The 24,473-nt window shown below is 32.5% G+C and overlaps 1 protein-coding gene across 1 annotated transcript in view; it reads left to right on the top strand.

Annotated features, from left to right (window-relative positions):
• The window catches only part of osy (ABC transporter oskyddad), a 79,751-nt gene that overhangs the window by 22,505 nt on the left and 32,773 nt on the right, over positions 1-24,473 (top strand). The window contains exon 2 of the mRNA XM_076130511.1: positions 24,073-24,222. Within this exon, the coding sequence (XP_075986626.1) occupies positions 24,077-24,222 (146 nt within the window). The 5' untranslated portion in view covers positions 24,073-24,076. The remainder of the gene's footprint in view (positions 1-24,072; positions 24,223-24,473) is intronic.

The following is a 24,473-nucleotide window of genomic DNA, read 5'->3' as shown; positions in this document are numbered from 1 at the left end:
GTACGATGCGGTTTTAGTAGTAAATTGGTTACTATCATCGCCAAACCGCTACCGCTGAACTAAAAAAATCTAGTAATTTTAAGTTTTTAATAATGGGACATACATACTTAGACGCTTCTCCATTTTTCTTACTGTTTAAAGTCCCTTGAACTAATATTAGCCCTTAGTGTGGCAAATATAAAACAAAAAGTACGTATTTGTGTATCTAATATATAAAATTCTCGCGTCACAGTTTTCGTTACCGTACTCCTCCAAACGGCTTGACCGATTCTCCTGAAACTTTGTGAGCATATTGAGTAGGTCTGAGAATCGGCCAACATCTATTTTTCATACACCTAAGTGACACATTTTTTTTTTATGGCAAAGCAACGTTTGTCGGGTCAACTAGTATTCATATAAAAATGACGAATACAAATCTCCATACAATTAAATAATATGTTTGATCGACATTTCTTATAATAACTAAGAATATTCAACTAACGTAAAGTCACGTTTAAAATAAAACAATTAGGCAAAGTATTAAGTATGAGTGGGCAATGTTGCCGTCATGTCCGTCAGTCATCCTCGCTGCGTCATGTTGATATTTGGACGTGCAAATATGAAAGTTATGCAGCCTTCGGGTTATTCCTATTTGTTAGTAATATTTAGGTATTAGGGTTGTCAGCTTCAAGTTTTTATCATTCCACTTTTTTCACTCTGTTTATAATTATATTTTAGGTTATTTATTAGTAAGTATTTTCAAGAATAAAATTTATATACTTAACTTATTAACTGACTAATTAGTTTTACCACCGAAAAACTGGCCTACTGCTAAAGGATTCGAAACTTTTACCAAAACATTGTCTGAATCTGAGCCGCTCCTACTGATTACAAATTCTATGCATTTCTCTTGTCAACCTACCTACCTAGTCTTTGTATCCATGTAATTTATGGAGATGAAATAAATATTATTTTATTATTACCTAAAATAGTATGAACACAAATTGCTAAATTTAAAAACCCACATAGAAGAACCATAACATGCGTATCTGAAATCTGGCAACAAATCATGCATCGATATTATTGACAACCCTACTAAAGACATTAAACAAACACAAGTTTTATTAGTAGTTGTTGAAACAGAAGTGTGAAATGATATCATCTGAACATTTGACATTGATCACGACTACTGATCAATCGTGGCTTTTGACATTGATCATCACTATTGATCAACAATGGTATTAATTGTCATTGACCATTGTACTGATTGTTTATTTAAGACGAATCATTTTATTACCATAACATAGTTTTAAGATAAGATAAGATTAAGATAAGATAAGATTCGCCGACGATATCGTCCTTTTCGCGCCATCTGCTACGGACATCGAACAAATGCTCCAAGACCTGCACAGCTAGCCTTGAGGTTGGACTGACGATGAATCAGTCCAAGACAAAAATAATGACCAACAGCAGAAAACGTAAGGTCGAGGTTGACGGGCAGGAATTACACTATGTCGATGAGTACGTTTACCTGGGCCAGTTAGTCTCCTTCGAGAACAGGCAGGACAAAGAAATCGATCGCCGGATTGAAAATGCCTGGAAGAGCTACTGGTCCATGAAAGCGCTAATGAAGGGTGACCTTCCAATGTCTCTCAAGCGTAAACTTATCGACATGTGTATTCTGCCCGTCCTAACTTACGGAGCTTAAACATGGTCACTGACTGAGTCTCAAAAGTCCAAACTCAAGGTTTGCCAAAGAGCCATAGAACGCAGTGTTCTTGTAATAAAATTAATAGACAAAATCCGAAACTCGGACATCCGTTCACGGACTGGCATTACTGATGTGGGCACAAAAACAGCAAAACTTAAATGGGAGTGGGCGGGTCACGTCAGCCGCATGCACCCAGAAAGATGGGCACGGATCAGCACGCAATGGGTGCCTACAGAAGGACGTCGCCGTCGGGGCAGACCCAAGAAGCGCTGGCGTGACGATCTAGATGCCTTCAATATTAATTGGACACGAATAGCAGGAGATAGAGAGGACTGGAAGAAAATGGGGGAGGCCTTTGCCCAGCAGTGGGACAGTACGGGCTAACAAAAAAAAAAAAAAAACATAGTTTTACAACGACATTCTAATAGAGACAAAAGTGGAACAAAAATACTTTTTTTAATTAATTACCATGGCGCTCGGTATGTATACATGAACTATATTTTCCTTTTTCGTGAGAAAAGCATTTTTAAAAACTAACTTATATATAAGTTCTGTACTGTAAAATAATCTTATTTCTTTAATGGAGAGTTTATGGAAAATTAATTGCAATATTTTAAAATTGTTTAGAAATACGACACATTTCGTCTATCGAATAAACTTATAATGGAAACATAATAATATTTATAAAGTCCCTAAATACAAAAATCTTAAAATAGAATTAAAAATACGTGTTCAAAATATCTAGATGTTTTTAAGATGAGATTGCAGAACTGATAACTTATAATGCAGACAGACCTGAGGGGAAACTAAGGTCACAATCTAAGGTCCGACCTGATGCAATGTAATTTGATTTATATCGAAAATCTCATATTCTACGTGCTTATTAGAATAGGATTAACGAACTAGGTTTGACTAGTTTTATACCGTGGCTTTACTTGTTATTTTATTAAATATGTACTGTCCATGTAAAAATGTCCATGTGCTAGGCTACAGCCATTTTCTGGGAAATGTTTCCTATGCCGTTGTACTAGCAACAATCCTGTAAACTTCATAATAATGGACAAAATATGTATTTATGGTAAAAACGGTTCAGAGCTAAGAATAAATCATGTATTTTAAAAAGTTACATGCAGAAAGCAACGATTTGTAGAGCATATATGATGTCGAAAAGGTCGCTTTTACCACTGCGAAAGTCGTACATTCTTTCTAACAAATAGTTTGTATGTAAATCTAATGATTTTGAAGTAAATTAATGTAATATAATATGCACTTGTACTACACATATATATATTACAGACGTGTGTACGCACCATCACGAAACTATTTATTTCATATTTTTTTAGGTTGGCTTAAAGCTAATAAAAAATCGAATTTAAATATTAATTTGATTTTACGTTCACTAGTTGATTTAAAGTATTCTAAAGGATTTATTTATATTTATTTTCGTATCCAACGTGTTATAAAACGTAACATTAGCGCGAGCTATTTTTAAAGAAACTCGTTTTGTGGTATTTACTTAATCTTTTATCTACTTTAATTAATTAATAGCATAAGGACATATTGTCAACTGTTTTTAGGATCCATTTTCCTGTTTGAGAGGTAAAAATAAAGTCTATTTGACACGTTATAAATTATAAACTAAAAAAAGAAAGATGAAGTTTCTGAGAATGTGTTATTTAGTATTTAATTTGGCAATTTATCTTCAACAACGCATTCTTAGAAAAGTGATGCCTTTTTGTGTGTTGATTCAAAAGGTAAAATGCCTAAACTTTAAAATCATGGTGTTGTGGGTTCTATTGAATTTATATGATTTATATACTTACATACATTTGTGTGTTTCACACGATTTTGAATCTTAATATATATATATATCAGCTTAGCCTTTCTTCCAAGCTATGTTGGAGTCTGCTTCCAGTCTCACCGGATGCAGCTGAATACCAGTGTTTTACATGGAGCGACTGCCTATCTGACCTCCGCAACCCAGTTACCTGGGATAACACGATATCCTTCGGTAAGACTGGTTGTCAGGACTTTCAAGCTTCTGACTACTGTTAACGACTGCCAAATATCTTCGAAATGACAGCCGGGACCCACAATTTAACGTGCCTTCCGAAACACGGAGGAACTCGATATGTATAAGATGGTCACCCATCCACAAACCAACCTCGGCAAGCATGGCTTAACCTCAGAGATCGATCCGCGCGGCTGTTGTTAACTAAGTTATCTTAATAAACTCGATTATTTTCATGTGTAGTTTCAAACAAAGTGTCAAAACTAGTCTTTTACAAAAGTGTAGAATCTCATAACATTTTCTTATAACTGCGCGTTTTAGTTCAACATAAACACAAACATTTTTGTGCTTAAACAATATATTTCTTCCTAAGGTTATAAACAAAACGATTTGCGGTCAAAACTCTCATACACTGCACAATTTCCATACAATTTGAACCCACTATTATGTGTTTAATAAAAGCGATGATTGTAAACAAACGCACAGATATTAGTCCCCCTAAATCCCATGGAAGCCCATAAACCGAGAGTATAACAATTTGTTAAACTTAATAATTGCGAACTAGTTTCTTAAGGACCTTGTACGATGGATAATCTGTTATTGTCGAATATTAAAGGAAAGATTGTACTGACGTTGTGTGATTTTTCAACTAAAACGCAAAATAATGTAACATTTAAAATTAAATACACTTAAAATGGTATTAATAGATTTTGAAATAAGTGTCTTTGCTCGGTAGTTTAAATTGTATATTATGTCACAATTGAATTAATATTTCGGCTCTCGGTGGAAACAAATTGCCCAAGGATATTTTTTTCAGGTAACTTTTGATTAAAGCTTAAATGTATTTATTTTTATCGAAAATCAAAATATTATTTACACCTTCAAGCTTTAGTTCACGCAAAACTACAATATTGCTGAACATTCGTTTCTATGTTTACCGTCAAATGTTGCGCAACAAATTTCTAAATGAAAACTCTCCTTTAAACCCTTCCACCCTTTTGTCTCAACGATTTACAACCCCCTGGGTTCAGGTGGTTCCTGTTATCGTTATATCTTTAATTACAATCAATTTTAATAGTTTCTCACCAATAATACCTATTGTTGTAGCAAATCTATAGAACTGTGAAGTTAGAGAAATGGCCGCTTTGATTGTAAAATTGATTAAGTTGGATTTTAATATGTCTATAATTCATGCATTAGAAATAATAAAATTGTTGCTTGGTCCAATGGTGAAAAAAAAAACACACGCCTGAGAGTTCTTTAAAACATAACTTTTAAACTCTCGCGTTGCATGTTTAATGTTTAATAGAATACGGGAATTAACGCGAACACGCATTTTACCTTAAAATGCCTACCGCTTTAGAACAGTTCTAGAGTGTTTGCAAAGTCCCCAACCTGCAATTGGCTTGGTGGACTCAAGGCCTAACTCATCCGTCATTCCAGGAGGAGACCCTTGCCCAGTAGGACAGTGATGGGTTATTTTTTTGCTTTATTAATAGGCACGTACCCGACTGTATTGATAAGTACTAGTTTTCCTCAAAATTGTTCTCTCTATTTTTGATAATTAAAAATCGAGGTTTGGGTCTAGTAACATTTCAAAGAAGCACTGGCTAGCAACGCGCACTTTAGCAGTAATTCATGCAAAATGTATTTTTAAGCTGATATTATTATTGCCACCGCTTTTTGTGACTCACAAACAACTCAGATCAAATTATTTATTTATTTGGAATTTGAATATACATATACATAATAATATAATATTTGTACGTATGATTTACATATACACATCTAAGCAATACGGTACGATTCAAGGTAATTCGACTTTCAGGTCGACAATTTGAAGAAAATATTGGCCACATTTATTTTTCACTTGTTTCAGAAGATCTTCATCAATGCATATAATACTTTTTGTCCACACATAACACAAGAATTACGTATCTAATGACCAATAAAAACCATCTCGGTTGGAACCTTGGCCCTAATATCTTATGTACCCACAGCATCACTAGTCACAGTAGCGCAAATTATTTTGTAACTCGTTACTCAATAATGACTGAGTATTACTCAACTTGGCTCCTCTGAGTCATTGGTTAATGCAGTGTAGTGCAACTAAATGGATATATTGTTTTTGGCTTTATGCATTTAGGTTGTTTTATAAAGTGGTAGATGTTTTTGGCCTTTTAAACAAATATCTTCGGAACCATCTTTTGAATAGGATTGTTAATCCTAAGTTTTGTTTTTAGGTTCTGATAAAAGTGTATAAATCTGATGTGTATTTTTATGTAAATAATTTATAAACATTAAGTATTTAAAATTATTACGATACTTAAAAACCGGTTCTACATCATTACGTAATAGACATTAAGACTTAGAATATATAATTTAAAAATGATTTGAACTAGTTTCTAAGTTAACAGGTTTTCTAAAATATTAAATAGATTGAGATGTAATTTTTTAAAATTCCCTTTTTACATATTATCTATCTTAATTTTTTATTCTGTTTGTCTGTCCCACTACTGTGCAAAGACCTCCCCCCTTTCTTACTGAATTGCTTGACCAGTCTTTTATGTATACGTCCATATTGTATTTGGCGTTCTCGTGCTCTCATATTTATTTCATAATTTTATCTAGTCCAATCAGAGAAAGAATCTAGACAATCTTCAAGGTCTAAACATGTCAAAATATAGCTATCTCTAATATAAAATGCATTTAAAATAGGCTGTGTACGTTCTTACGCAAATAGCAGCAAACGTGCCAGTGACGTAGTAATCTTGAATCGTACGAGCGAAGTTATGCAATTTAACCGCGATTCATTTAAAACTGTGTGACATTTAACAAAAGTCATGATTCTACGTGAGCAATAGCATGATTATTCGTGCTTACGCGGTTGATGTATAACGTGTGTGCATATTTTGTACCGTTTAACCCTTTACGCATATGTTTAGAAATCTATACTATAATATTATAAAGCTGAAGAGTTTGTTTGTTTGTTTGTTTGAACGCGCTAATCTCAGGAACTACTGGTCCGATTTCAAAAATTCTTTCAGTGTTAGATAGTCCATTTATCGAGGAAGGTTATAGGCTATATATCATCACGCTACGACTAATAGGAGCAGAGTATTCGTAAAAAATGTTACAAAAACGGGGAAAATTTTGATCCATTCTCTTTTATGTGACGCAAGCGAAGTTGCGCGGGTCAGCTAGTAATATAATAAAAACTTATTATTTTCCCACTGCTGGGCAAGGGTCTCCTCCCGTAATGTGAGAGGGGTTAGGCCTTGACTAGTTACTGCATGTTAAACAAAAATAAAATATTAGAGTCCAAAACAGGTAGTGCGTTGAGGATTTCGTCACCCGTCCTCATAAGGTTTCCTGTATTCTTCTTCAACTGGTCGTATGGTTAGTGGTTAACCTAGTGTCAAAGTTGTTCAAGCCGCCCGGAGGCCTTTGACGTGGCTTAACGACTGTTTATTATCATTAGACAATAACCGGGACCGAATTTATTTATTTTTCACCGTTCTTATATAATTTTTGTATCTATTGCCATAATATTGTTCAATTAAATTAAATAATGGTCTAAATATGTCTTCCCTATCTTCTTAAGATTTCAACTTCCTGCAGTCATTTCATTAAAACCTAGTCCTATTTTATTAATTTGATGTAACGCCCAATTATGTTTATTACCTAGAATATTATATTTTAAATAAAAACAAGTAGGTATTAATAAAATATTATACAATGAATGAAACATTTTGTCGTCTTATTATACCATCTTTATATGCGTAAAAAGGACATTAGTATAATAATTACCCTAATTTGTAAATCCAGGTAAAAATTGTTAAAAATACTGTTTCTTTTTTCACAGTAGTAAGATATATCCAATAATGTTAGATATAAATTAATTTAAAATGTTATGGGTTCCTTGAATTACTAACCCAATATTTATCCCATAACTTTTCTTTTTAAGAGGCATTCCTCGTACGGTAAAAAAATCAAAAGATCGATTTTTAATTTTGTACCAAATTAAAAAAAAAAGATACAAAAATCATCATACTGTAATGTTTAGTTCAAAAATAAGAAGAATCAAAAACTACGTAGACTATGTCTACAGAAAAGAGCACATCTTTATCAAGCCTTTTCTTTATACATTCGCATTACCGACTGTTTAATAATAGCAACATTAAGATAAAAAGCAGTACATTTCAGGTAATTTCAACTTGAAGATCAGTCTATAACAGTGAAGTTTTTGCTTGTACTTTTTATTTCAGTACAGCTTGTGTAAAAAGAGGATATCTTTTCCGCAACTTCTAACGGGTTTCTCGAAATCTATATCTATACTAATAATATAAAGCTAAAGAGTTTGTTTGAATGCGCTAATCTCAAAAACTACTGGTCCGATTTGAAAAATTCTTTCAGTGTTAGATAGCACATTTATCGGGGAAGGCTATAGGCTACATACCATTACGCTACGACTAATAGGAGCAGAGTAACAGTAAAAAAAAGAAAAAACAGGGAAAATTATGACCCATTCTCTCTTATGTGACGTAAGCGAAGTTGCGCGGGTCAGCTAGTCTTATTATAAAAAAAAACAACAAACAATGTATCTTAGTAATCCTTGCATAATATTTAATGTGGACATGCCCTGAATAACCGACGCAATACAAAACGCGGTCATAGTGATGCACCTATTTGGTATAAAGTAGGCGATTAATCGACTAATCGGGATATTAATCGAATAAATTGCTCCTTGTATCTCGTTTTATGTAAATACGAAGGTGGACTGCTAAGATATATGGAGTTCTTTCATCAGTTAATGTTACTAATAAGGGTTTTAGCCTTGCACATACTTGTTTAGTTAAGTAACTATTTGATTTTATAACTTTGGTTTTAAGTTACAAAACATAAAACCGGTATCGAATGTGAGTTAAACATTTCCTAAATATTGATTGACAGAATAATAAATATCACGAACAACTTGTACAATTAATAGCGAACTTTTTTTATGCGAATATTATAAAATTATGCGAAGTTGTGAAGCAAGTTTCGTGTTTTTATTCGAATGACGTCATTTGTTTTTGTTAGTCTACAGATTTGACGGGTCGATTAGGTGTTATTACAGCTATTGTTTAATCTTAGGAACGTCAAAGTTTTTGTGATAGTAATTTCATATGGCTGTAAAATTATATACACTTTGTTCAGAATAATTTTATGCGAGTTTTTATAAATTGTTACTATGTAATAATGCGTTGGTAGGCTTCGTTGTTGATTACATTATCAAGCTATAGCTTATATAGAAACAAACTTGCAACATGTCTTAAAAGCGGTTTAAAATGAAAGCCTTACCCACTTTGTTTATGTTTTTATAGAATTGCATCAATAATATATTGTGTGCAAGCCGCGAGAGTTTTAAATGGTTTATGCTTAAATATGATTCAAATTCATACCATTTTCATTTTCCGTGTCGAATTTTCACATGCTACTAAAATGTCACAAATGTAGAATTGTGTTATTCTAATTAATCTAAAAAAAATTGTAACTTTCTAATCTCGAATAAAGTTTATTTGTGTGTACAACACTAGTGGTAAGTAATATAATTTGGACATAATCTAAGCTTCTGTCACACTTGCTACACATGACGTGACGTGACGTGACGTCAACTTTGAACATTTGTCACTTAAGACGGTCATGTAGACTAGGGCTTACTTTATATCAACTTATTTTGTAAGTTAAATGTAATTTTAAAAAGGATTATAAATGAAAATCTGTTCTGTGCGTTTAAAAAAGTGAAGTCTGTTCTCTCGTAATATATAATCCTAAGTTGTGATTTCGATTCAAGCTAGTATCTATTTTACAAGATACTGTAGGTTTTTTAGAACAAAGATTGCCGGTCGTATTCCGGCCCCATCTGGATGGTTGGGGGCTCAAACCCAAGACGGCATAAATAGGACTTTGAAAGCAGTGCATGTTTCATAAATAATTATAGCACATGTTCCAATAATGGTAAAAGAAGTGCTGAGAGTTCTTTTAACTTAAACTTTTAACAGTTACCGAAAGGCCTCTACGCGTACTAATTCGGCTCGGTGGACTAAAGTCTATTTATTATTTCGGGAGAAGAACGTTGCTCAGCAGTACGACTGTAATGGGTTAAATTTGTTATATGTAAATATGTATAAGTTTATGGAAAAGATGGCAATGATTAAAGTTGAACACATGACAGCATCGATAGGCATTTTTGTCCAATTGACTTGAAACGATCAAAGAAAAAAACACACACGTCCATATTTTTTGTGCTCAAGATATAAAGACTATAAAACAATATTCTCGCACGTTTCCTCATAGCCGTGACCTCTCGACACGTGGTGATTAATTAGCGTTGTTTATCTTTGTGTTAACATAAACGTACAAAACAATCATTATGTTTAATTAACCATCCAATCCGTAACATAAATGCGAATGTCTGAGGTTTTTCACAGATAAACCAATGAATCAATTTTGATAAAATTCACCATGTAGACTCTCGGATACGGAAGAAAAATCAATCCTTAAAAATGACTTAAAATACAAGGTAGCAAAGCCGAACGGGTTAGCTAGTATATATATAGTTTTTAAAAACAGTTTTTTTGTGCCTATGTGGTAAATCCTGTGGCTATACTTGAGGTGTAGTGATTATGTGACTAGATATAATATGTATTATTATATCATGGCTACATAAATCAACTGGTTTGTAGGGATCATTTTGGTTTACATTCGTTTCCAATACATAACCTATCTTTGGTTAAAGATAGTTTTATTATAGTTTAGAGACATTAATTTTATTGTAGGTTTAATTTTTCGAAGTACGGCTTAGAAGTTTATGCCGTCAATCTTTAGTATTCTTTATTTGTTTTTTTATCGGGACTTGAAACTATATTTGCCCGTTTTGTACAAATCCATTTAGCTATTTTTAGGTATTTCATTTGGAAACACATGCAAGACAAACAGACTTTGACATTATTCTTAAGTTAGGCTAAAAGATACAAAGTTAATCTCAAAAATATACAGTTTTTCTTCTACGAAGGATATTTTTTTCTAAACATAATCTATGTAAGAAGGCTTAACTGTTTTTGTACGGTCCGATGTACACCTATGTAATTACATTTTTTGTACAATTGCTACCTTTGGCGCTATTTATGTAACCATTGGTATGTCAGGAAATTATATATTGTATGAGATGAAGCATTTGAGATAGTTTATGGATTTATCTAAGATCGGTGTAGTATTTACAGATGTTGTTTTTTGGAAAAGTAAAGTATTTAATATTTAAAGATGATTATAAATGTAAATGAAGCTAAATATGGATGTAATGTTTAAATATTCAAAATTAAAAAATAATATTCTATATCGCGATGAATAGTAACAATATTATATTGTTTAGAGCTTCTAACATTTGATATAGTTATAATATGAAAATTATGTGAATATTTTGTAGATATTCCTGAAATGCACGCGTCAAAATTAGAATACCAAACCCGTCAATCGCCATTAGATAGAAACCTTTTGATAAACCTTCATAAAAATTGTTAAAAGAATAAAAAATTAAGCTTTATATTGTTTGTTTATTCAATATTTGATACCATCACCCATAAATTAAACGTAACAACGTAATTTCTACCTGATACAATCAATCAATACACTATTTTAAATTATTAATGCGTTATACTTATATTTCTCGTATTTCCATCTGTGCTTGGTGTGATCTTCCACTAGGAAAATACCCAGAGATAATACAAAGGTCAGTAAGTTTTAGTTGTTCAGGAACATCGTGTTCACACTCAGCTCGCCACAAATCATCTTGCGGTTTGAAAATGTCTTAGAAATAAGGCACCTTGGGTTTCAAGACTAAGATGTTTTTTATAAGAATTTGTAATTCCGTGCTTTGTTTTTTTTTTGGTTAGATTACCACTGACGGTATAAACTATTCAATGGCTTCTTTAAGCTGATAAATCAAAATTAAGGCGCCAATAGATAATTGCATCTGCCCGTTGGTAAACGATCAGTGAGTTAAGCAACCTTTAGCGCGGACATTCCATAGATGGGTGACCGCTTAGTGGAATCCGAGCTGAACAACTCCGTGTATAAGAAGACTAGTCGAAAAACTATTCTTTTCGTAAACGACCATTGAAAACTTATCCCTAAATATCCTAAAGTAAGTCTTTAAAACATTGATTTATTATATAGCACAATTTTCCCATAGGGGTAGGCAGAGACCAAAGAACACACTATTATTATTAGACTTTATTATAACATAATATCAGAAACCTTACATAAATATACTGCCCTCCTTTTAATAAGAACGGAAACGCTTAATAACTAAAGCAATTTACCTATACAGGTGTATTTAATAGTTCATTCGGTATCTCATACATTTTATAATTTAGACCGCACACCGTATTACGACTTATTTTAATTGATATTTCTGATAAACGATGACTCTGTGTACCTACTGAGAAATTGTTGAAAAGGATGTTTTCTTGAGTACATCGTATAGGTTGATTAGAAAAAAATAATATTATTTCTGTATTTGACTATTTTTTGACAAGCTTCAATGTTCTATCTAAAATTACAGATAGATTGTTACATCAATCTATCAATAATTTTGGGAAAAAATGCTTACCATGTATGGGATATGGAAAGCGAGGTAATGGTAATCTGATACATAACTTTAGTCCTTAGCAAATAAATCATGAATAGATATGACATCTAAGACGATCATTTATGGGCCGGACTCCGTATGTTATTTCAAACATATCGCTGTTTTGTAGTTCCGTTGTCGTTTTTGTATGTTTGTTATCTCTTTGAAGAAAATTTGTTGTAGTCTTGAAACAAGAAACCATTAGGATCCTAGATTTTATTTTTACCAATGTTATTGATAGTAAACCCTTTAACATTCTTAAACTACTACATTGCTCACTACCGTATGTTGTATAATTTATGTCTGCAAGCAATGAGTCAATGTACTCAGAAATATGATACGTAAGATGACACTTACTTAGATATTTATATTGTAAAGTAGACACTAATTAGCTACTAATGGAAAATCATGGTTTTCCAAACCCAGTTTACGATTTGTCATCATATTCACTTTACTGAGAATTTGTAGGTGCGAATGACGTCATGGCTAAGGTTTACAACTTAGTTTGAATACGGAGATAACATTTGTCAAAGGATGACTAGACCATTATCAGAGTCTTGTGTATTCAAAACGTATGTGGACAATAGTGTTAGTTTTACTTAGAACAGGTGAAATTACATCCAGACTCAGGGATGTAAGATCTTATACTAAGTTTAAACGCTGCATTGTCGGAATCGCAAGAACTGCTCAAATTGAATTCAGATTACCCTGTTTAAGTTGTACAAAGCTAGCTGTTAGTAGCATTTTATTTATTATCTAATGTATCTTTTTGACTAAAACAGCTGTCTCGTATTTTGAGTCATTTGTGTCTTTAGTGTAACATATCTTAAGATTGCATCTTAGGATAAAGCCGTCATTTTCAAAACTTAAACTTTGGTAAAAGGTAACCCAGTTATTTGGCCTTTATTAGATGCTAATATCAAATGATTGCAAACTATTAGGCCTGCTAAATGATAGATAAATCATAGAGTTGACTAGTAATTAATCAAGTACTTACTATTTCCGTTTTAAATTATGTTATAAATATTGCTCAATGAGTCGTTTTAATAGAGCGAATAGTTATCGACGATTTTTCCTCCTACCGTACCACGTTAATTATTTTCGTATCGAACCCGGGACTTGCTGGTCGGCAATCGTATTCCCACTAATAATAAATAAAATATAATCGTATACCTAGACCACAGAAGCAGTATTAATGGAGCTATAAAAAATACTCTGGAGCAATTCTACCATAATCGACAATCATTATCAGTCTTTTTTCAACTATGTTAGAGTCGGCTTCCAGACTCACTGGATGCAGCTGAATTCCAGTATTTTCCATGGAACCATTGCCTAGACACCAACAATACACAGTTACCTGGGTTATAACACGATAGCCGGGTGTCAAAACCGAATATGTATGAACCCGATCGGCATAAGCCGAACAAGTGAGTCGAGTCGGTTTTGTTGTTAAATAAATATTGCCGAAACGAATGTGCCGAACCGAATATGGGTGTAAAAAGCTGAAGACAGTGCTACTAGCGTATTCTGCAAGAACTATGTTCTTTTAAAATTTTGAAATGTCAAACGTTGGAGATAATAATACCTGTCTTGTAAAGACTCGTGTCTGCATCAAATCGTCATTACGTCAATTGTGTAATATCCATGGGGGATCATTAGAACAATCTATTAAGCAAATTGCTGAGGCTCAAAGTCATTTCAGTCTTTACCACGTTAGAAAGAGAGGGGTATACTTTCTTGAAGTGTCAGAAAGAGATGGAGATGTTTGTTTTTCTTTACTTGTACGAGTCAGGTCTTGGAATGTTTTATAAATAGATTTAATGTGTGCTTTAATGTAGGATACCTTAGAATTGTCGGCGTGGGAACATGGAAACTTTTTTCAAAACAGATTGAGAGGGGTTTTGTCTAGTTATCTTAATCTTTATACTGTCAATAACAAAAGCGATAATGAATGATCTTAAAATATAATTTTGGCCATTTAGTCCTTGTTTACGATACTATTTCCATATTTCATAGGAAATCATTGCAAAGTAAAATTGAGATTACCAAACAGGATATAAGTAAATATATAACTAAGTTATTCTTCCAGTTTTTTGGTTGTGAGTTTGATTTCCACCCGCGCCTTTATATTCGTGTGATTTCGTTAGTTTGTCTGAATTCTAGCAGTTCTTCACCTCCAATAAATATAATATAATTGTAATTTTTTCCCACAGCCCAAGAATCACTCTTAACCCAAAAATCATCTGGCAAAAACTGAAAAAAAAATAATCACCATTCTCAAAACCCCATAATTTAAACCAGTCCTTTTAAGTAACCATCGATCAGTAACCTTGCTCAATCGATACCATAAATAATGTTTTTTGTACATCTTATAAGGAAACCGTTTAAACCTGACACTGAACTTATGGACTTACGACGACAGTCACCTTGACACCGATAGGCCTTATGCAATGAACGATAGTTTAAAAAGTAACTATGGTTTAAAGATGATACGTTAAGTGTGACCTTTAAGTTATGGGTGGGATATATCAGGTTTTTTTTGTGACATTACGCTTATAGTACCCGAAGAAAGCTTAATGCAATGAACGATAGTTTAAAAAGTAACTATAGGTTAAAGATGATATATTAAGTGTGACCTTTAAGTTATGGGTGGGATGTTTCAGGTTTTTTTTGTGACATTACGCTTGTTGTACTCGAAGGAAGCCTTATGCAATGAACGATAGTTTAAAAAGTAACTATGGTTTAAAGATGATACGTTGAGGTGCGACCTTAAATGTATGGGTGGGATAATTCAGGTTTTTTTGTGACATTACGCTTGTTGAAAAGGAACTATGGTTTAAAGATTTTATATTAAGTGTGACCTTTTAGTTATGGGTGGGATGTTTCAGGTTTTTTTTTGTGATATTACGCTTGTTGTACCCGAAGGAAGCCTTATGCAATGAACGATAGTTTAAAAAGTAACTATGGTTTAAAGATGATACGTTAAGGTGTGACCTTAAATGTATGGTGGGATAATTCAGGTTTTTTTTGACATTACGCTTGTTATAATATGAAAAGTGTATGAAATATAGAAACGTTTTGTAGTTTATTTAGTTTAATATTAGAAATGGGTTGTGCTTGGTAGTATTTCATGTAAGTGGTTCGAATGGATTTGGGATAAATTCGGTAGAGTGATACGATAATATTACGAGGCAGGATTTGTATTTTTAAGATGATCGCAATCGATTTTATAATAATTTAAAAATGAAGAACACTCCTACTAAAATAAATTAAACAATGTGGACGAATATTTCTTTTCTTTTTATTGATGTCTGCGTCAAAAAATCAAATACACTTGGACACATGAATAGGTAATTAAATAATTTATTTAATTAGATTGCCTTAATACCTAAACTAGAATAGGAAACCTAATTCAAACTTAGATACAGGTTTGTCCAATCAACAAAAAACCTAATAAATCTTGATTTTTAATTAAATTAATGGTCATGCTTACGTTCTAGCAATCACATAGAGGTATCAACGTATTAATTGACACCTAATAAATTATAAAATATATTACCGAATGCATAAATAATAATGTTAAAAATATGAGTTTGAGCTCACACATGAACCTTACCCTGTAAGAAAAATTGCCTATATTAGATCACGGTCAAATCTCATATTTTATACTGCCTCTACTACACATTATATCAAAATCGGGTCAGTTATTTAAATGCGACAAAATGTAACAGACATGAGTTATAATAATATAAGTATTAGTATACATATGAGAGCCCAGCAGTGGGACGATAAAGGCTTATAATCCTACTTTCCTGCTTCCTACTATTCCTACTAATATTATAAATGCGAAAGTTTGTGAGCATGTATGTATGTTTGTTACTCTTTCACATAAATACTACTGAAACGATTACGATGAAATTTGGTAGCTGAAGTCCCAGAATAACACTAAGCTTAATCACGGAGTGCCCGAGAGATCGGGATTTAAACGGGAAGGGTTATCACGCGAACGAAATCGCGGGAGGCCTCTAGTGAATAATAATGCATTAGAGAATCATCCTTACTCATGTTTATTGTTTAAGGGCCTTAATAGAGTAAATCAAATATCTGGTCCCACCTTTACCTTATTTACAACCTCCATATAAAATCAATCACAAAAACATTTCCTCTAAAAAAAACTAAGCATAAACAAATTATTTTCCGTCCGTCTTGAAATCATAAGATTAATTGATGATAAAAAACTTTATAAGTTTTTATCTCATACGGTTCAATGTTCATAGGGAACTGGTTTGAAGACCGGTCTCATGTTCAAAGCATTTGACGTCAGTATATGCGTCAGTGAATCTAAATCGATTTAGTATCATAGAAATATTTGCGAAATATAGCTGTTTTAAGTACAACGGTATTTTTGCAATATTTTGATGTCTAATTCGTGGCGTCGAGACTTTCGTCAGCTTCTTCTTTTGCGATTAATAAAAGTTAATTATCATATTCTTAAAAGAAGATTTTTTTAAATTAGATACTGTTGTGAGATAACTGATTATAATTAAGCTTACAAAATGTTTGCCGCTGTAAGCTAAACAGTCGTGTATGTTACTACCTATTTGGAGGTTATGGGCACGTATAGCAGATAAATGTTACGTTATATTTTATTCATTACAATATGTTAATTAGCAGCCCCAGTGTACTTTTCTGTTCAAAATCTATACTAATATTATAAAGCTGAAGAGTTTGTTTGTTTGTTTGTTTGAACGCGCTAATCTCAGAAACTACTGGTCTGATTTGAAAAATTCTTTCAGTGTTAGATAGCCTATTTATCGAGGAAGGTTATAGGCTATATATCATCACGCTACAACCAATAGGAGCAGAGTACCAGTAAAAAATGTTACATAAACGGGGAAAATTTTGACCCATTCTCTCTTATGTCAAGCGAAGTTGCGCGGGTCAGCTAGTGTACCATATAGGGAACCTAATAGAATAATTACCTACCATAAGGGCATGAAGTTTGGCGGGGCACAGCCAGTACAAAAATTTTATAACAAGCCAAGCCTTAATAACGATGTCCTTCAGTAATCTTCGGTATTTTTGTAACGATACGAAACTTGCTGTTCTTGGACTTTAACATCGGATAAAGAAAAAATTTTATTAATATGGCATGTCGTTGTATGTATCAATCAACTTGAAAGGTATGTTGTAATACTAATTAATTTACATACAATTTTGGTGAAAAAAAATATTGGTTGTCATTTGTTTTTAAGATTAATAATTCTTTGTAATCAGGTAAAAAAACTGATTGTGTGTTAAAGATAAATTGGTTCTTAAAAGGAACATTAATAATTTCAAATGATTTAAAGATATTTAAACATATTTTTATTCATAAATAGTGTAAGTTTTTAGAGAAAAATAAACTTCGGACTGCATACTATATATTGTAAACTAAACCAGAAATATTGAATCCCAAACCTCAGAAGATCAATTGTACCAGAACCTTATAATAGGTTTTCAATATCAAATAGTTTGACACTATTTTCTACAGTCAGGACATTTTAAAATGTGTAATGTTATTGTGTAATACACTAGGGCGGTGATTAGTTTTTCATACAAAATATAACGATAGCAACTCGATTGTTGATACTCAATAGTAGCAGGCAGTCACCCGTCTTTGTTTACTTATTATAAACGTTTGTTATGTTTAAAAGCTAGATATATAATATTATATGCAAATACATATATGTCTCAAGCATTAGCTTTATACAATATCTAAGAGTTAATTGAATAAAACAATTTATTTATTTCCATTATGACATGATTTGTTATGTGATTATCGTTAGGTATTTGTGATTTAATTTCTCATAACAATAATGCCACGGGATTTCGCTTCGTCTGTTATGCTTTCGCGGTCAAACTGCTTAACCGATTTTGATGAAATGAAATAGAGTTTAAAGAGAATTACTTCAGTCAGCCTGCAACCACGGCGAGTTTAACCTGCGCCGAAACGTTAGGCAGTCTAAGCATATTTAACACAAACACGCATTTTTGCGTGTTCGTGTTAATTCCCGAATTCTATAATTTATTAAGAAGGCCTTGCGTCAAACGCATCATGAGTGATAACAAACTTACAACTACAGGCATTGATTACATAACTAAAGGTTTACGGTACGAACGCATTATAACTGCTTATTTAAGTATTTACCTTCCGGAAACTACTTTCAGTATAAAGTAAATGCATATGAATCATATGACACTGTAATTGAATAATACGTCCTCATACGTGGATAAACAACTTAACAATAGTAATTTTCCATACTACTTAGTACCGACTTGTACAAAACAACTTTTTTTAAAGGTTTTTATTTACTATGTGCAAGAAATAGCTTTATAATTAATAGGTGTATGTTATTTTTAGGGGCTTAGAAAAACTTTTGAAAATATGCTGAATACCTGATGCCTGACGTTTCTGCGCAGGTAACAATTCCGTATTCTATTATATTTTATACATGCATGAATTAGCAAGCGCAGAAGCTTATAAGTTATGATCAGTGGAAAATCTTACATATACATATACATACATAAAATCACGCCTTTTTCCCCACAGAGATAAGCAAAGAGCAAAGAACGCCACTTAGTACGATTCTTACAAACTTCCCTTGCCTCATTCATATCCATACATCTTGTCATACATAACCATTATATCTTACCATAATAATAATCTATACTACTATACTTAATATTATAAAGCTGAAGAGTTTGTTTGTTTGATTGTTTGTTTGAACGCGCTAATCTCAGAAACTACTAGTTCGGTTTGAAAAATTCTTTCAGTGTTAGATAGCCCATTCACCGAGGAAGGCTATAGGCTATATATCATCACGCTACGACCAATAGGAGCAGAGTAACAGTAAAAATGTTACAAAAACGGGGAAAATTATGACCAATTCTCTCTTATGGGACGCAAGCGAAGTTGCGCGGGTCAGCTAGTTATATAAAATAAATAATCAATTATACATAAACATATTGTCAATAAGATTTATTAGAATTAAATGATTTATTGATCACCGCTTGGCGCTTACGCACAATTACATTTAATAAAAAACCTGTTTTCTATGTTCCGTGTGAAAAAACATAAGACAAGTAATATTTTCTTATAATGTGGCTGCACTGGCCAGGCAATTGACTTCTGACCTAGCTTGAGAGATATTATGAATGCCATAATAATATTATAAAGTATCGCCAAGAGTTATTTATTACTAAATAGTATCTGCTCGCGACTTCGTTCGCGTGAAAAGATTTACCAAGGTAAACGTATCTTTCGCGTTAATCCAGGTAATAAACTATCTGTGTAGTGTGTACCAATTTTCAGGTAAATGCGTTCAGTAGTTTTGGGTTACAAACGAGTAATGTACGCGCACAAAAACATGCAAACATCAAACCTCGCGAACTTTTGCGTTGATAATATTAGCAGGATATGTCATATGGTTAGTGGTCAACCTAGAGTCATAGTTGTTCAAGTAGACTGAAAGTTAAACAACTGTTACTCTAATTTAACATTGCTCGTGCCCTCCGAAGCACGCAAATATCAACTCAAATGCTAAATCAAATGCTAAGCTGCCACAAATCTATGGAATCCGAGTTAAAGGTTTTCCTTTTTGATTCTTCTAAACTGAGTTTTGTAATGAACTGTAATTTGTTTCAATAATCGACCTAAGGTACATTTGACCTAACTAAATAAATTATAAGACTTCAATATAATCAACCACTTCTTGCTTCATATTTTATCGCTAAATAATATTCACAAGTAATTATAATTTTACAACACATTAATTTTATAAGTAAGTGACCATGGATATGAACCCGAGGCCTTCTAATTGACAGTCTAGGCTCTCATTACTGTGTAATAGTATTCAACAGGAAATTATAGATTATTTTAAACGACTAGCTTTAACTGACCTTGCGAGTGAAGATTACGCACCCAAAATACTCGTACTTATATTTTTTCTTGATTAAGCATCAACTTTTTTCATTCAGACTCTAGGCATAAAAACAGAATTTTATGTGAATATCAATTTAATTTTTAACCAACTTAAAAAAGGAGGAGGTTCTCAATTCGACTGTATGCCATTTTTTTATGTTTGTTACCTCATACCTTTTTACTCTGTGGACGAATTTTGATGATTCTCTTTTGTTTCATTTGATTTATAACATAAAACGAGAAGAGAATCTGTATGAAATTCAGATGCATCTATTTCACCATTTACAAAGTTAGTCCCGTACGATGATTGCCGAGAGCATTACCAAAGTCTGAGCTACTATTGATAATATTCTAATTGAAATTAAAAATACCGAACGTTCTCCGAATCCACTCATCATTCTATAGTTAGTGTCATTTCTATTTCTGCACAGACATTCTCAGAAATATGTCAAAATTTAAAAAAATATTAAATTAAATTATTTGGCAGGAAATTTAAATTAAATTACATGACAGGAAAAAATGTCCGTTGACCTAACCGTTGAATTCTTACAGACATACATAATAATCTAAACATGAATATTATAAGTATGTAATAACTAATTTGTAGTGAAGACCTTGGGCTACAAGCTTTCATAAACACTGGTCGGATATTACTAAGCAGTTATTTTTTCTAAGTAACGTTACTTAACCTTACTTGAGGATAACTGGTCGAAATAATATTTGGCAAAGATTGTGAAATTATATACAAATGAGAATTTTAATTACACATACAATGCTATACCTCGATTCACTACCACTACCGACTACCGACAAACGGCTATCGAAAAATGTTGTATGACAATCAGTTCAGCGCCTCTAGTGGGCGTCGTAGAAACTATTTTGGCAGTACATTTTAAATGTTAAACTCTCGAAACTCGCGACTGCCTCCGTGGCGCAGTGGTTTAGGACGCCACGCCGATACCACTGCAACGGGAGGTCGTGGGTTCGATTCCCACACGGAACAATAATTTGTGCGATTCACAAATAATTGTTGCGGGTCTGGTTGTGCTTTGTGTTCGTTGTTTGTATGTTTGTAAAAGTCCCCGCGACACAAGAGCAATTATTAGTGCGGGAGTTGTCTTTTTAAAAAAAAACAAAAAAAACTCGATGGTTCCGATTGTAGAGAATCGTGCTACTGGTGTGTCATATTGTGATACAATCATACAATAGTCGAACTTCTTACTAGAGAGCCCTGTTTGCAAGATTCGCGGCTGGTTGAGGTATAAATAAATTCAGGATTTAAAATATCAGTAACCCGCAGGTTAATACAATGGTCAGATACAATTTCTTTATTTGGAAATAAGTTTTTTGTTGTACTATAACATTACGTATATAAAAGACTCTCAGGCATGTAGGATTTTATCTCAATATTTACCCTGATCGTCAGAAGAAGTGACAGCTCCTTTCTAATATGCACATAACTTCAAAATTGGTGTGTTGCCTTAAGTTTGATTCCTCGACTGCCTAAATAAAACACACTTATTGGTTACTTCTACGAATATATGACTAACCATACTACCTTAAAAAATATATTTATATTTTCTTAAAAATACGTTAGTTTTACGAAACAAAGGAAACCCTTGAACGTCTGTAGATGGAAATATTTTATTCTGAATTCCCAAGATTAAGAATATTTCCATAACAAGACAATGAGTCATGACAGCTAAAAATAAATGACATTTAAGATGTCTCAAGAACGAAACAATTAACGTGGCGGTGATAAGTATTTGTCATGGTATAGTTAAGATTTTTAATTATTATAATTGAAAACTGAATTCAAAGTATTTTATTACTGTCGCAAAAATTACTTGATCATATCATCAATGTATCTAAAGTGTAAGGATATCACAAAAACTACTCGTAAAAATTGAAATAAATTTAATAGGATCAAGTGAAAAGTAAGACCTTTTAAATAATAACTAAACAATTTCCAAAATGTTCATCGTTCAACTGCCATAAAAACCTAAAGAAGTAACTATTTATTAGATAATTTGTGAATTTACGCGATAGGGGTAACAGTTTGAAGGGTTGTAGCTAGTTACGTTCTTTGGTCTGTACTTACCTTTTTACCATAATGGAAAAAATATAATATAACGTAATTTTTATATGTCTACTCATCTATAGACATTCTAACAAGCCTTGATTTTTTTTATTATGATAACGTCACGGCATCGAAAGTCCGCGATCGAAGTCAATCTTTCTGGGAAATACCGCAATAATATCTATATGCGTATATCTAAGAAACCTGTATTTTCTTAGTAAATATACGTTACTATGGAAGGCACATATATAATTATGTAGAAATATGCAAATATTCGATATGTATAAATAAGATGACACATACAAGGATTTTAATTTTCAATTAAAACAAAAATTCAAGGTACGGAGGCAGTGTTAAATGATTTTTGAAATATATTTGTCGTTAAAACTGTCCATTTTTCTTTTACCATAATAATTATATGTTATTTAGAGAAAAAATATTCAAAATACATAAACATGGGCTGTTTTTGCGATTGACGCGAATATCTGACGCAAATGTAAAAAAAGCTGGTTATCTATGATGAAACTTTTAATTACGAATTATTTCTAGGTTTTGGGATTTTACAGACAGTATTAATAAAATTATGAACGAAATTGAAAATTGATTGTAACAAATCAATTGAGAATGCATATATCGTAATAAGAACATTTCCAAAGGGTACTAGAGTATCATAATGTGGTTACCCATGTTATAAAATATCCCGGAGCCAAATTTTTATCGAGATCAAGTCAGTAATTATTGCGTAAAAGAGTAATGAACTTCTTGGCAAACTTTATAACACTTACTATAATAAAAAGAACGTAGAATCAATTGTTGTACGTAATAAAAGGTGAATTTTATTTTCAATCTTAAACTGTAATTTATTATTAATTATAAACAATATTTAAACGAATACATAATGTAAATTTACTTCAAAATAAAGTAATATGAAATACGCCATTGTACATTTTAATTAAATGCATAAGTTTATAATGTAATATAATTTACTTAATTATTGTTCATTTAATTATAATGGGTTAATATCATTGTTCTTCATTTTTCTCTCACATAAATTTAATTTCACTAAAATGTATGTTTAATTTAATTATATTAATTTTCGAAAATATAATGCTGTTTTTGTGAATATATTACGTAGTAGCTTTTCACGCGAATGACACCGTCCGTCGTGATAAAAAGTTTTGAACAAAGTTTTGCTTCTGTAACGCCCTCGGGTCATTACTTTGAAGATAATCATTTGTCATTTTTTTATTTCTTTATGAATTCTCTATGAGTGTTCCCATACACTCCTCAAGGAATATAAATACATGCCAAATTTCAGATCTTAAAAAAGTACATTGCATCTTATCAAAAACAGTATTGACGATTTTTCCATTTGCCTGTGACCCTAACCGGTGTAACTCAGTCGAAATGTCGAGTAATAAATAATAATATGGTCTTGTAAACTTTAATACACTGACCCCCGGTTTCTGAGGTAGGTACATTTAGCGGTAGTTTATCTATTCAATAGCGTTTTTTTATATGAGTTTCACACGTTAAATGTACTCAGAAACCGGAGGTGAGCGTATATAAAACTCGTTTACAACAGAATTATCACAGCAGTATCATGTTTACAATTATTTTTTTCGATGAATAACATAAGCTTTCTTTGTCCTACAGTCAAAATGCCAGGATACGACAATGAGGGAGCGACAATATCGATGGAGGACGTGAGGGCGGACCCTCCCATCACAATAAGCACCATAGAGGAGGAGCTCATCGCCAGGAGGAACAAACAGTTCAAGACACAGAAGAGTACTGTAGCCTCTAGGTAAGAACACTAACAAAACATTTATTATCAGCTAAATTTTACTTGTAACTCTCTTCCATTCGTGCGGCCGTGTAATTGTGCATCGATTATAAAAAACTAACTAACTGAAATAAAAGATGTCTCGGATTTGTACCCAAATCTGACAACAAGTAGAAAGGTTTAAGTGTAGACAAAAGAAATGGCTTTAAATTTTTGCTAGAATTGCTCGTATTCGAGATTGGAAAGTGTTCAACGAATCAAAAATCAGATAC

The sequence above is a fragment of the Anticarsia gemmatalis genome, chromosome 24 (genome assembly GCF_050436995.1).
Source record: "Anticarsia gemmatalis isolate Benzon Research Colony breed Stoneville strain chromosome 24, ilAntGemm2 primary, whole genome shotgun sequence".
Classification (NCBI taxonomy): Eukaryota; Metazoa; Arthropoda; class Insecta; order Lepidoptera; family Erebidae; genus Anticarsia; species Anticarsia gemmatalis.
This window is presented reverse-complemented; position numbering and strand designations above follow the sequence as displayed.